Genomic DNA, 11518 nt, shown 5'->3' on the forward strand with positions numbered 1-11518 from the left:
TTTGTTTGTCGCAACGAGCATTTGTTCCTTCACAGAATTCGACACACTCCGATGAGAGTAAGCGGATATACTTTCCCTCTCATGACAAGAAAAATAACTCCCAATCGTGTCTCTAGCGAGAGTAAGCGGACGTACTGTCTCTCTCAAGACACGAGGATTGACATCTACCTAAGCAGATTTCCCCTCAGCAGTTCCCGCCTGTGTCCTGCTACTCGCAATTATTTCCCGAAGACTCCCCAAGCAGTTTTCTCCTCAGCAGTTCCCGCCTATGTCCTGCTACTCGCAATATTTCTTGTTTCCCCGCAGGGTGCGACAAAAGTGTCGTTCTCCAGATGTTCCCAAACCAAAGCCTTCTTTCTTGGGCTCGTAAACCCGAAATTAGGATTTTTTAACTATAGGATCCCAATCCTTTTAGGTTCATAGGCCTTCAAGTTCCTAAACCAATAGAGTTCCTATACCCAAGCTTTAGTTACCCTTAAGTTGAACTTACTTTAGGCCTCCTTCCCGTCAATGCTTTCCTTTAGGGTCCCACACCCTAGTACCAATCCTTACTTATCTTTTAGGTCTTACCCTTAGCTCTTACGCACCTCCGGAAGCATCTCGAGAAGAAGTTTCAGGTATGGTCTCTTCTTATGGCTGGCGAGCCTCCTTACGTAGTCTAATGGACTTTAAACGACCCTCCCCGATAGTCGACAGACTCTAAAATGTTCCCGACGACAGGTCCTTGGCTCAGACCCCTTGAGCCGCCTCGCGTCGCCATAGTCGTCAGATTGTAATCTTCGATTGACCTGATGGCTATACTTTGACTTTCGCCTTGTCCAAGCCTCAGTCAAAGTGGGGGCTCAGAGATACCTCATTTTCGCACCTCCCGCAAACCACCCGGTGATGATTGGGCCGCATGTTTGATACGCGGAACGATTTGTGACAATTCGTAAGATTATCGTCAAGTGATTGCTCAAATATTAATGTCTACCTCTTAGTTGTCATCTACGTCCCGATACGGTCGTTTGTGATAATTAGAGTACATTTGGAGTCCGGCCTAAAACCGTCTCCATTTTTCGATAACCGTTAAATCCCGAGTCGAATGTTCTGGAATGTTCCGGATATTTCTATTCCATATTTCATAAATTTTATCTTTTAGTAAGTAATTTCCCGTAATATTCGCATAAGATATTAAGGAAAATCGAATTATTTCCGTCCTACCATAACTCAAACACGGAGATCTTTCTTCTACAAGAGGAAACCCCTTGGGAACAGACGCAGAGGTGTGCGCCTCTTCCAAGAGACGCAGGGCTCGCCGCGCCTCTTCCCGTGCCCTTTTCGCATGTTTCTCGTATCTTTTTCATATCTTTCCGAGATTCACTTCCAAAGAGTCTCCGAAACCCTAATTCCTTCACGTGATTAGTATAAATAGGAGCCTTCGCTCCTCATATTTCTCACGCGAGTGTCCGCCCTTCTCTTCTCCCTTTGCATTCTAGACTTTGTTCTTACTTTTTGGCGTCTACGTGCTTGAACATTCGACCACGTAAGCTCGGATCCTTCTGAGTACCAGCCTCCCCGTTTGCATGACCGACCAATTTGACCAACTACACATAATCAACTTAATTAATTAATCGTTTTCCTCTTACGAGGGCACTTTCTTTGCATTCGCGTCGAGCATCACTAATCGATATCTTAGTCCTTCTCGTTTCGTCAACATGTAAGTCTGAGGGTGTATAATATCTCTTTTATTTATTGTATTTTACTTTTTGCATCATCCATTGTAAGGTTTACGTCGAAAATACCATTAAAACCGATTTCTAAAACCATGCTTTAAAACCTTTTTTTTTACGGATTTTCGGTAGATACTGTCGAGAAAGGGCGCAAAGAATCGCGCGCCTCTTGAGGAGCGCGATTCTCGCCGCGCCTCTTCGTGAGGCCGCGCAGATTCTCGCTTCCTTTTTCTTCTTCGTTCGTCCTCTGTTATTCGTCCAAAATTCCTTTCGTTTGTTTGTTAATTCTTCATCATAATCGTATATATTTCACATGTATATTATAACCATCATCATTGAGATGTTTTAATCATCACAAATCCGATTTAAATCCCTAATAATCCAATATTTGTGGGTTTTCGTCATTAAATTCAATTCCGGGTTATGGAGATTCAATTTGTTCATATTGAGTTTCTGGAATTCGTCTTTGATATAGTTTACATCTGTTTATTCCCATGTTCGTCGCATATTCGTCATTAATCCACCGTATCTAACCTAATCAATTGAATTAATTTGTTTTGACTCATTAATATTTTTCACTTCTGTCATTATTCCATCTTGTGTTAATTCGTTCAATCCGTCTCATTCATATTTTACTGTTTTTATGACCCATTAATCGCATGTAAATAATCTATTAATAACTTTCATCCGAGTAAATAATTTAATCAATCATTAAATTTACCAATTGACATTAACGGCTTGCAATTACGGCTTCACAGACCGAGCCAGCAAGGAAAGACGCGTTGTTCGCGCGCTATTCCAAAGGACGCAGCTCACTGCGCTCGTTTCGGGCCGAGTTCGTCCCCGAACTCCGTTTTCGCTTGACGTAGTTTAATTAGTTTACATATTAACTAACTATTATCCGTAATATCACGCTAATTCCTGTTCGTTAATTTGTTTCTTTCTTTTATTCGTTTTCTCAAATTATCCGTTTTAAAGGTATTTTCGACATAAATCGCCTAATCCATTGTAATTATTGTAATTTTCATTATTGTAATTTATAATTATTGTATTTCTTTTATTGTTTGTATGTTTTCACATGTAATTGAACATTAAATCCTACTTCGACCCAATTGTATGCTAATTACGTGTTTACCGACTTAGTATTAATTCTCACATGCTAGGATTAAAACTTGGATGTCGCATTGCATGCATATAGCCGACGATATATCAAGTATGAATAACTTCCCTAATCATTAGTAGAGGCCGCTATCGAGGCGGGCGGGATTAGGTGTTCGATCAAAAGAGCTTCCTAATACGTACCCTCACCCCTTACTCCAGATATCTGTGAACACCCGTGTTCATTGGCATCCACGAGAGTCATTCTAGACATAGAATGCTAAGGGTAACGATTGCTTAGTGTTCATGTCTTTACTTTGTGTCTTGACATGGCACGAGGTATTCAAACGGTTCCAATTTCCCATAAAAATTGGTGGCGACTCCATACAAAAATGCAAACGCGTGTTTCTCTTTTCCTACCCAAGCGCCCCCGTGGGCGGCCCGCTGTCCACAGAAGTCATCCAAAGAAACAAACAAAAGAAAAATTGAAGACACGACTCCGGCAGAGAATCCGCATCGTACGGTTTTCTCAGCCTCAAAATCCGCACCGTGCGGTTTTTCTAGGAATAGGCGTTGGTGATTACGGGCTTGCACTTATCTTAAAGCCCATTATTCCTTCTTATGTTAGGACTATATATAGATGGATACTATTTGGTTTTCATTATCTTAGACATTATTGTGGTAATCAAGGTGTAATATTTAGATTGTTTACATTTCAATTGGGTTTTTAGATATAGAATGGAGAACTAATCCATTTTCTTAATCCAACTCAAAGGTGTAATCTTTGGTTGTAAGACACTTTAATCTTTCCTTAATTATTATTATTGTTGTTAATCTCTTGTATAAGTATGATTTCCTTGTTGCTTAATCAAATCAAGTTCCTAATTTACATGTTGGAATCATTAAGTGTGTTTTCCTTGTGATTTCATTCTTGCAACCTCTTCTTATTAGGTTAATGAATGTGATTTCTTTTTGGCCTAATAATCAAGCAAGAGATTAATTTGTGAGTACTCATTAATTGTGCTTATTGTGTTAATCACCCCTATTTAGATCATATTGCTTCATCTTCTTGTTTGTTACTCTATGTATGTGATTTCTACTAGAGGGATTAGCAAGTTGGATCATTGGTTAAGTGTGATTTCTTTGCTATTGCCTTCTATTAAGAGCATTAAGGGATTTATCCCAATAATAGGGCAATAATATATGATTAAGGGATTGATTGTGTCAATGATCACCTAAAGTGTCTCATCAATTGAGTTGGGTTAAGTTCTTCCCAAAAACTTGATAATTTCCATCAATTAGTTGCTTGCTTGCCTTCTATTGCTTTTAATTTCATTTTGTATACTTCTTTTGTTAATTAATTGCATTGTTCTAATTAAATAATTGAAAACCGAATATAAAACCACCTTCCTTTGGGTTGGACCCTTGCTTTTCAATCTACTTTTGGAATACACTTTCTCAAGAATGCTTGTTTTATCTTAAAAGTCGATTAAATAAGTATGCCTTGTTCCAAAACATATTTGTTTATTATTTTAAATCCAAAGGACGACTCATTATCCAGTTTAAAACTGTAAGAAGAGTTCTGCAAAATCATTATAAAATGAATTTTAAATCCATTATTAGTTTGGTTTTGCACTGCCACACAAGATATGATGAACTTAATTTTTTTTTTCATTAGGAGTATCTCCTCCCGACAGTTGGAACAATCTCTTTCAGAATACTAAAGACAACTTAATGGGTATACCCTTCCCAAATTTAATTTTTTCATTCGCAAAAGTCAAAAATCAAACAGCTAATCACTTATTCAAAAGATAAGAACCCTTACAATTCACCCCCAACCAATTTTGGTACATCATGAACTTATTATGCAAACACAAAATTTCTCTAGTATTGACCGAACCACCGCCTATTTATACGTTGGCATGTGGCTGTATAAATATGCCAAATTAACAAAGTAAAGTACAAAATCCTTCATAATTATTTATTCATCCTTTTATTATTAGAACATATTTTTATTTAATATAAATAAATGATTGGAATAAAATACATAATTTATAATCACAAATTGTTGTATAAGACGGTCTCTTAATATAAGACCATTCCATTTTCCAATAGCCCAATATTAAAAACAAAATCACGAAACCAACACCCCACGATTTTACATTAACTTCCCTTCTCTCAACCTTTCAATGTTTGCTCTCATGGTACGTCATCCCAGTGATACCACCTCAGTGATGCAAACTATCCCCTTGACGTAACTCCAGACTACCCCTTGGCGTAACTCCGGCCATGAATTTCTCCTTTAAAACATTCAGTTTCAAATTAAAATTAGTAGCCAATATCTAAAAGCTTTAGTATATGATAAAAATAAAGCAATATTCTTAACAAAATACTACTGTATAAAATTAGGAATTCTCAAATTTAAAATTTTGGTTGTATTATGAGCAAGTTAAAATCCAGAGTTAAATGTAGTCGTGATTTAAAAGTAATTTGAAACCATCAGTTTTGAACTTAAAATTCAGAGTTTGCAATATAAAAGTATGAGTGCTAGTAATTTGGAACCATCAGTTTTCAACTTAAAATTCAGAGTTTGCAACATAAAAGTATGAGTGTTAGTAATTTGGAACCTATTAGTTTTCAACTTAAAATTCCGAGTTTGTAATATAAAAGTATAAGTGTTTAAGTTTAGAAGCATTGAATTTTAATTTTAAAATCTGAAACCCATTAAATCAAAAGCTATTTTTGCAGTAATTCATTTCAAATAGAAAACCCATAATATGATAAATCAAAAGTTTTCAATATAAATACATGATTAATCAAGTTAAAACCATTATATTTCAAACCTGATTGTTGTTAATCGTCATCACAATGGCTCCGAGGTGAAAAGACGATCGTTGCCGTCGAGTGCGTCAACGTTCTTCTATGGAAGGGTGATGGGGTAGTTCGTAGGGGGAAGGTAATGGGCAAAAATTCGGTGACTACAGGGGTCATGGAGGCAGGGACTGAGGAGAGGGCTGGGATGGGGTTAATGGAGGTGAGATTGAATGGAGTTAATGAAGCATATGAGGGTAGGGGAAGGTCAGAAGGTGGCGTGGGTTATATTTTGTTCGCGGTTTTCATTGTTGTTAATGGGCTAAGTCTTCTATTGGATCCGTCCTATAGTATAGGACGGTTCTATAGGAGAGTTGCTGTTTTGTAATTTATAGCAATAATTTATGAGTAACTTGGGCCGGGCTTTTAATGTCGTTTTCCATTATTCTATTTTACATGGATTTTTTTTTTCAATTTTAAGCAAACCCATCATAATGGAGTCTACTTTGTGTCCTATTTTGTTACGCATGGCCTCAATCTTCTAACACTTCATCATTTATAATATGTAAATACTTATTTTTAATGTTTAATGCTTATGTGTTAAATGATGAGACAGCGGGACATAACATGGAACACGAAATGGGTAGAAAATACGGACTCATTACAATGATCAAAATATACACAATACTCCAATCAACTCATTAATTTTCATACAATTATATTGTTTTGTTCCTTAATTACAATAACAAAAAAAAAAAAAAAAAAACAATTTTTGTCTTTGCACCATTTCACTTTGTTTGATTCGAGCCGAATAATGTCACACATGCGAGAAACTTATTTCGACTAACAACTTCATATTCGTCCATCCAAATGATCATCACATTATTGTTTGATTATGCTTGAACTCGAGATCTCATTAAGTTGAAATCAAACATTGATTCAAAAAGACAAATCCATCTATTTTGGATCTAAACTTAACCCCATCACATATGGAGGCCAAAACAAATGAAAATCCTGCTTATAAACATAAGTAAACCCCTGAAATGAAACAGGGGAAGCAGTCACATAACCTTGAACAAACAAGAAGTCACCTGTACCACCAACCACAGGATTATCAGAAGTCTTAAGTGCATTAACAACACCAAGAAGCGAAAGCGAACCCGTTAACCCATTTTCCAACTCAAGCTTGATCCTACAAATTGATAAGCTATCGAGTCCATCAAAGCTCGAGGTTATGGATATGCTTTGAACACTGCCAAGTACTTTTGAAGTCGGGTCGGGTGTTAGAGTGAGTTTGTCATTAATAACTCCAACTGTGCCAAAAGGAGATGTGGTTTGGGTTATATTGGTTCCAAAGGGAGATGGAACTATTAAGAAGTCGGTCTTGTTAACGACGTCGTGTTGGTAGAGAGTGAAATGTATGGATTTTAGCCCATGGTGGCGGTGGCGGTCGTGGTGGTGGGTAGATGAGATTGTCAAGGTGGGGAGGAAGGCCAAAAGGATTAGATATAGTATTGATGAAGAGTTGGCCATAATGATAATGATATTTATGTAACCTAGTGAGCTATACTATATATGAATTGGAGTGTAGTGTAGTTAATAGGAATATAGTTGGAATTATTTATTACTCCCACCGTTTCCATCAATAGTTATCTATTGCTTGCTCGACTAAGGAAAATGAAATGGGTATGTTGGACAACACAAAACACATACTCCACTTGCACGTGGGAGATGAGCCACAAAAAACTATTTAAAATGGAAATAGATAACTATGGATAAATACGTCCCAAAATGAAAATAACTTTTCATCCGGAGTTCAAGATGGGCCCGGACGTAGTACTTGTAGTTGGTAAGGAGTATAAATTATACATACTCCGTAGATGACAAGTTTGAACGAAGTTTTGGGGTGCTTGACTTTTACATGTGGAATAGTTTTGGAGGAACGAAACAAATTTGAATCGTACCCTGTCGGTGCATTAACCGGGAAATCGTACAAAATTTCTGAACTTAATTAACCAAAAACAAGTTTATTCACATCGGGTTCCGAGGAATTCTCTCTTGAATGAGTTAAGATCCTAAATAAGACATCGGGATTCGATTATCCTACATCCTAATATACACCGGGTATAAAATTTTGATCCATACCCGTCTACCATTACCAAGTCCGACGAATCTAATGTCATTCCTTGTAACTTTTGATTGTAACAAATAAATGAGTCGATTAATTCCAATTATAGTATGAAAAGAGCACACAACATGCTCATTACATTCCTAATAAGGACTGCTAATTATATAGATTAAAGTGTCTGTTGAGAAACACAATTGATATGATAAATTCATTATTTCAGAATTTAGCAGGTAACACCTATATATAACTAGATTATTAAAGTTGGTGTAACTTAATTCTCTCCTAATTCCTTGATCATTCTTTTCGGTTTTTTCAGTTTCCTATACATTAATTTATCGAAATAATTTTACTACTTAAACCCCCTAATTCCCTTGCTCTAATCATAATCCATTGTCATTCTAACATAAAATTAAATGTCAGGAAGCACAAACATGACTTTACACTCGGTCGAACAAAATGGGATCAAGGATCAGACCCATTACAAGCCAGGACACGACTCAAGAGCACTTGAAACTATCCGAAGGCCTCGTGGCAGGCCAGCGGGGTCTAAGAACAAGCCTAAACCACCCATTATCATTACAAGGGATAGCCCGAACACGCTTACGGCCCACGCCATGGAGGTAAGTCCGGGATGTGATGTCAATGAGAGCTTGATCACCTTTGCTAGGAAAAAGCAAAGAGGTGTTTGCATCCTCAGTGGGTCAGGGTATGTCACCAATGTGACCCTTAGACACCCAACCTCATCTGGCCCAAATGCAATTGTGACCCTTCATGGTCGGTTCGAGATTCTGTCCCTACTCGGGTCAATACTCCCACCACCAGCAGCTCCACCGGGCGTCACTGGACTTACTGTCTACTTGGCTGGCCCTCAGGGTCAAGTGGCTGGAGGGGGTGTGGTCGGAGCCCTCATTGCTTCCGGCCCGGTAGTGATCATGGCAGCTACATTCATGAATGCGTCATTTGACCGTTTGCCGCTCTGCGACGAGGATAATGAAGGTGGGGCCCAGAATCAACATTACCAGAACAGTATCCGTCATCAATACCAGAATTTGATGGCGAATGGAAGAGTCACGCCTCCTGAAGTTTACTCCTGGGCATCTGGAAGAACACTGGCAAAGACTTGAAAATTAGCAAGGCTTACAATTGTTGTGTCAACAATGTGATTTACTTCATACCTTCTGTTAGTTAGCCTAAGATTAAGAGATTATTTACTTGTTATATTCCCCCTATTATTTCATGATTCATATTCCTATCAATAAAATGTTTTAGCATTATTAATACGAAATCTTCAACATTGTAATCATTTGCTCAGCAAAAACTATAATGAAGATAAATTCAAAGTACTCTATAGATTTTTGCAATTAAGTACTCGTACTAACTAGTGAGTAATATCCCCAACCATTGTATTCGTCCCAGAAGTCAGAACCAATAGCTAACTCATTTACAAGACCAGAAACATTGTTCGCGAGGCCTTGTTTGCACTTTGAAAGAAGAGATTTGGAACGAAAGACCGCGGAATAATTTCTCTTTTAAGTGAGCAAGGCCATATTCTATAGGAAGAGTTGTTTTGAATGTATAAAGGATACATTATACTGATATTTACATTGGTATATATAGGGACTAATGGACTTCTAATTTAGGTTAGAATAAAGAGCCTATAGACAAGATTTATACACTAGCTATATTTACACAATATGAATTATTTACTTTGCTTATTTGTGAATATGTGAAGATAAGGAAGATATGGGAGAATCTTGTTTAATATATTCGGTTGGACTTCTATTAGGCTTTTTTAAGTTGATTCGATTCCTATAAGTTCGATTTCATAAGTTCACTTGATTCTGTTAGGCCCAATTTAGCTGGTCTCGATTATAACCTAGCTTTGGCCTTATTAGGTCGATGGGGTAAACTGTGGTCAGGGCAAGTATAGTTATTATTTGACAGAGAAGAACACAGAGGATAAATAAGTGTTAAGGTCCAGGAAGAAAAGCCCGATAATGATACTAAGATAGCTTGATGAAACTCTCCAAAGAAGAGACGGTTGATCGCAAGCAAGCAAGACAAGATGTTATACACATGCCCTATTATCACGGAAGACCAAGTCCAATTCTAAGAATAGTATATTTCCACGTACCAGATCGTGCAAAGGAAGATAAGCCAAAGTTTGTTGAAGAAGACTGGGTCAAGCGGATAAATAGGAAACGTGCCCTATTTTCTAACTAACAACTGAGAACGGTCAAGGAGAACGTTGGGTGGTATCCAACGTTAATTTTTGAAGAATATAAATAGTACTATTTAACATTTGTAAAGGAGATATGTTTTTTCTCATTATTCACTATTGAATACTCATACTTACATACAAGATTTGTAATCAGCTTATCAAAGAAATACAACAACACTATCTATATTCGATCTCCATCTATAATTCTTCTATAATTTTATCCCTAACTTACAGTGTAATACCCGGTATTTTAATATGATATTATATTAGGCCGAGTTACCAGCTGGGTCGTGTAGTGTATTTGTGACTCGGGTAACTATGTGACTCGGGTTTTAATTAATCTAACTGGGCTAGGCCCGTATCGTCTTAATAACAACTATCCTATACATATAACTCATCTAACCAAACCCTAATCTCCCTATCACCATATTCACTTTAATCATGAGAAAAGAGAGAAAAGAGAGAAGAGGGAGCCGTGTGTGAAGGGAGCCGCGTGAGGCATTGCGAGGCGATTCTCAACCTATTCTCATCCTATTTCGTAAGTAGACTATCCTATTACCTCTTTATTCAATTATTAGCATAATTATAGTAGTATTGGAATAGTTTTCGTAACCCTAGAAATTGGTTTGGGGGTTTTGATTATAAATTGTATGAGATAAATGAATAGAATAGTTACAGCAATTTACAGATTCGTTGGTCTGTGTTATTTGAGTGTTTTACCTGTCTTAAAGTCGTGGGATGCAAAAAGTTAAAAAAGAGACTCATATTTATTCCAAGCCTAGTTTATGCCTGTGAAAATTGGTAGCATTTCACTGTGTAGTTTTTCCTAAAGAAATTATTTGTGAACGTCTATCTAAAAAGTCCGCGAATCAGAAGAGGCTAAAAGATTACTTCTAAAACATAATTTAGATATTGAATTGGTGCTGAGTCTTTTTCATATATTTAATTTAAAGAGTTTAGATGTTTTAGGCGTTGGTTTTACTTAAAAATCATTTGTCAAACTCGTTTTATGAATCAATACTTTTTATGCGACGGTTCCTGTCAGTTTTTGGAAATCAGTCTGAAAACCCTTGATAAGTTTGGAATTTGAGAAAAACACGTTAGATATAATTTGTAGCTAAGACTCATGGGGTTCCAATTCAATTGGCCTTGCATCAATTCGAATTTTCTGGAATTAGTTATTCATTTTATACTGAGTCTGCCATGTCCAGGAAAATCAGGAAAAGTTGTGTTTGTTCTTTAAGTTGATATTCCTGTTAAAATTACAATGAGTCTAGGTTATGTGAATGATTAATTGACTGAGTAGGTGGTAATTATACATAATTATGTTATGTAGGTGATGGATATGTGAAGGATCATAATTGATTGCTTGTGCGTGCTTGGATTGCGAAAAGGTAGGGAAATACACTTGACTTATTATCGTTGATGTTGAATTGTGTTGACTTGTTTGTGTTTCATATGACCAAACGTGAACGCGTTGACTTGATTCGTGGTTGTTGATTTACGTTATGATTCATATCTTTGGAAGGTGATTATTTGAATTGATCG

The 11518-nt window shown here is 36.9% G+C and overlaps 2 protein-coding genes across 2 annotated transcripts; one reads left to right on the plus strand and one right to left on the minus strand.

Moving 5' to 3' along the window:
• Positions 1–6578: 6578 nt before the first annotated feature.
• LOC141651647 (pterocarpan synthase 1-like) lies at positions 6579–7154 on the minus strand. Its single transcript, XM_074459348.1, has one exon. It carries the CDS (start codon positions 7152–7154, stop codon positions 6579–6581), a length of 576 nt encoding a protein of 191 aa, XP_074315449.1.
• Positions 7155–8026: 872 nt separating this feature from the next.
• LOC141653574 (AT-hook motif nuclear-localized protein 16) lies at positions 8027–9027 on the plus strand. The gene has a single exon (XM_074461392.1). It carries the CDS (start codon positions 8163–8165, stop codon positions 8871–8873), a length of 711 nt encoding a protein of 236 aa, XP_074317493.1. The 5' UTR covers positions 8027–8162; the 3' UTR covers positions 8874–9027.
• The last annotated feature ends 2491 nt before the right edge of the window (positions 9028–11518 follow it).

Source organism: Silene latifolia, chromosome 4, assembly GCF_048544455.1.
Source record: "Silene latifolia isolate original U9 population chromosome 4, ASM4854445v1, whole genome shotgun sequence".
Lineage (NCBI taxonomy): Eukaryota > Viridiplantae > Streptophyta > Magnoliopsida > Caryophyllales > Caryophyllaceae > Silene > Silene latifolia.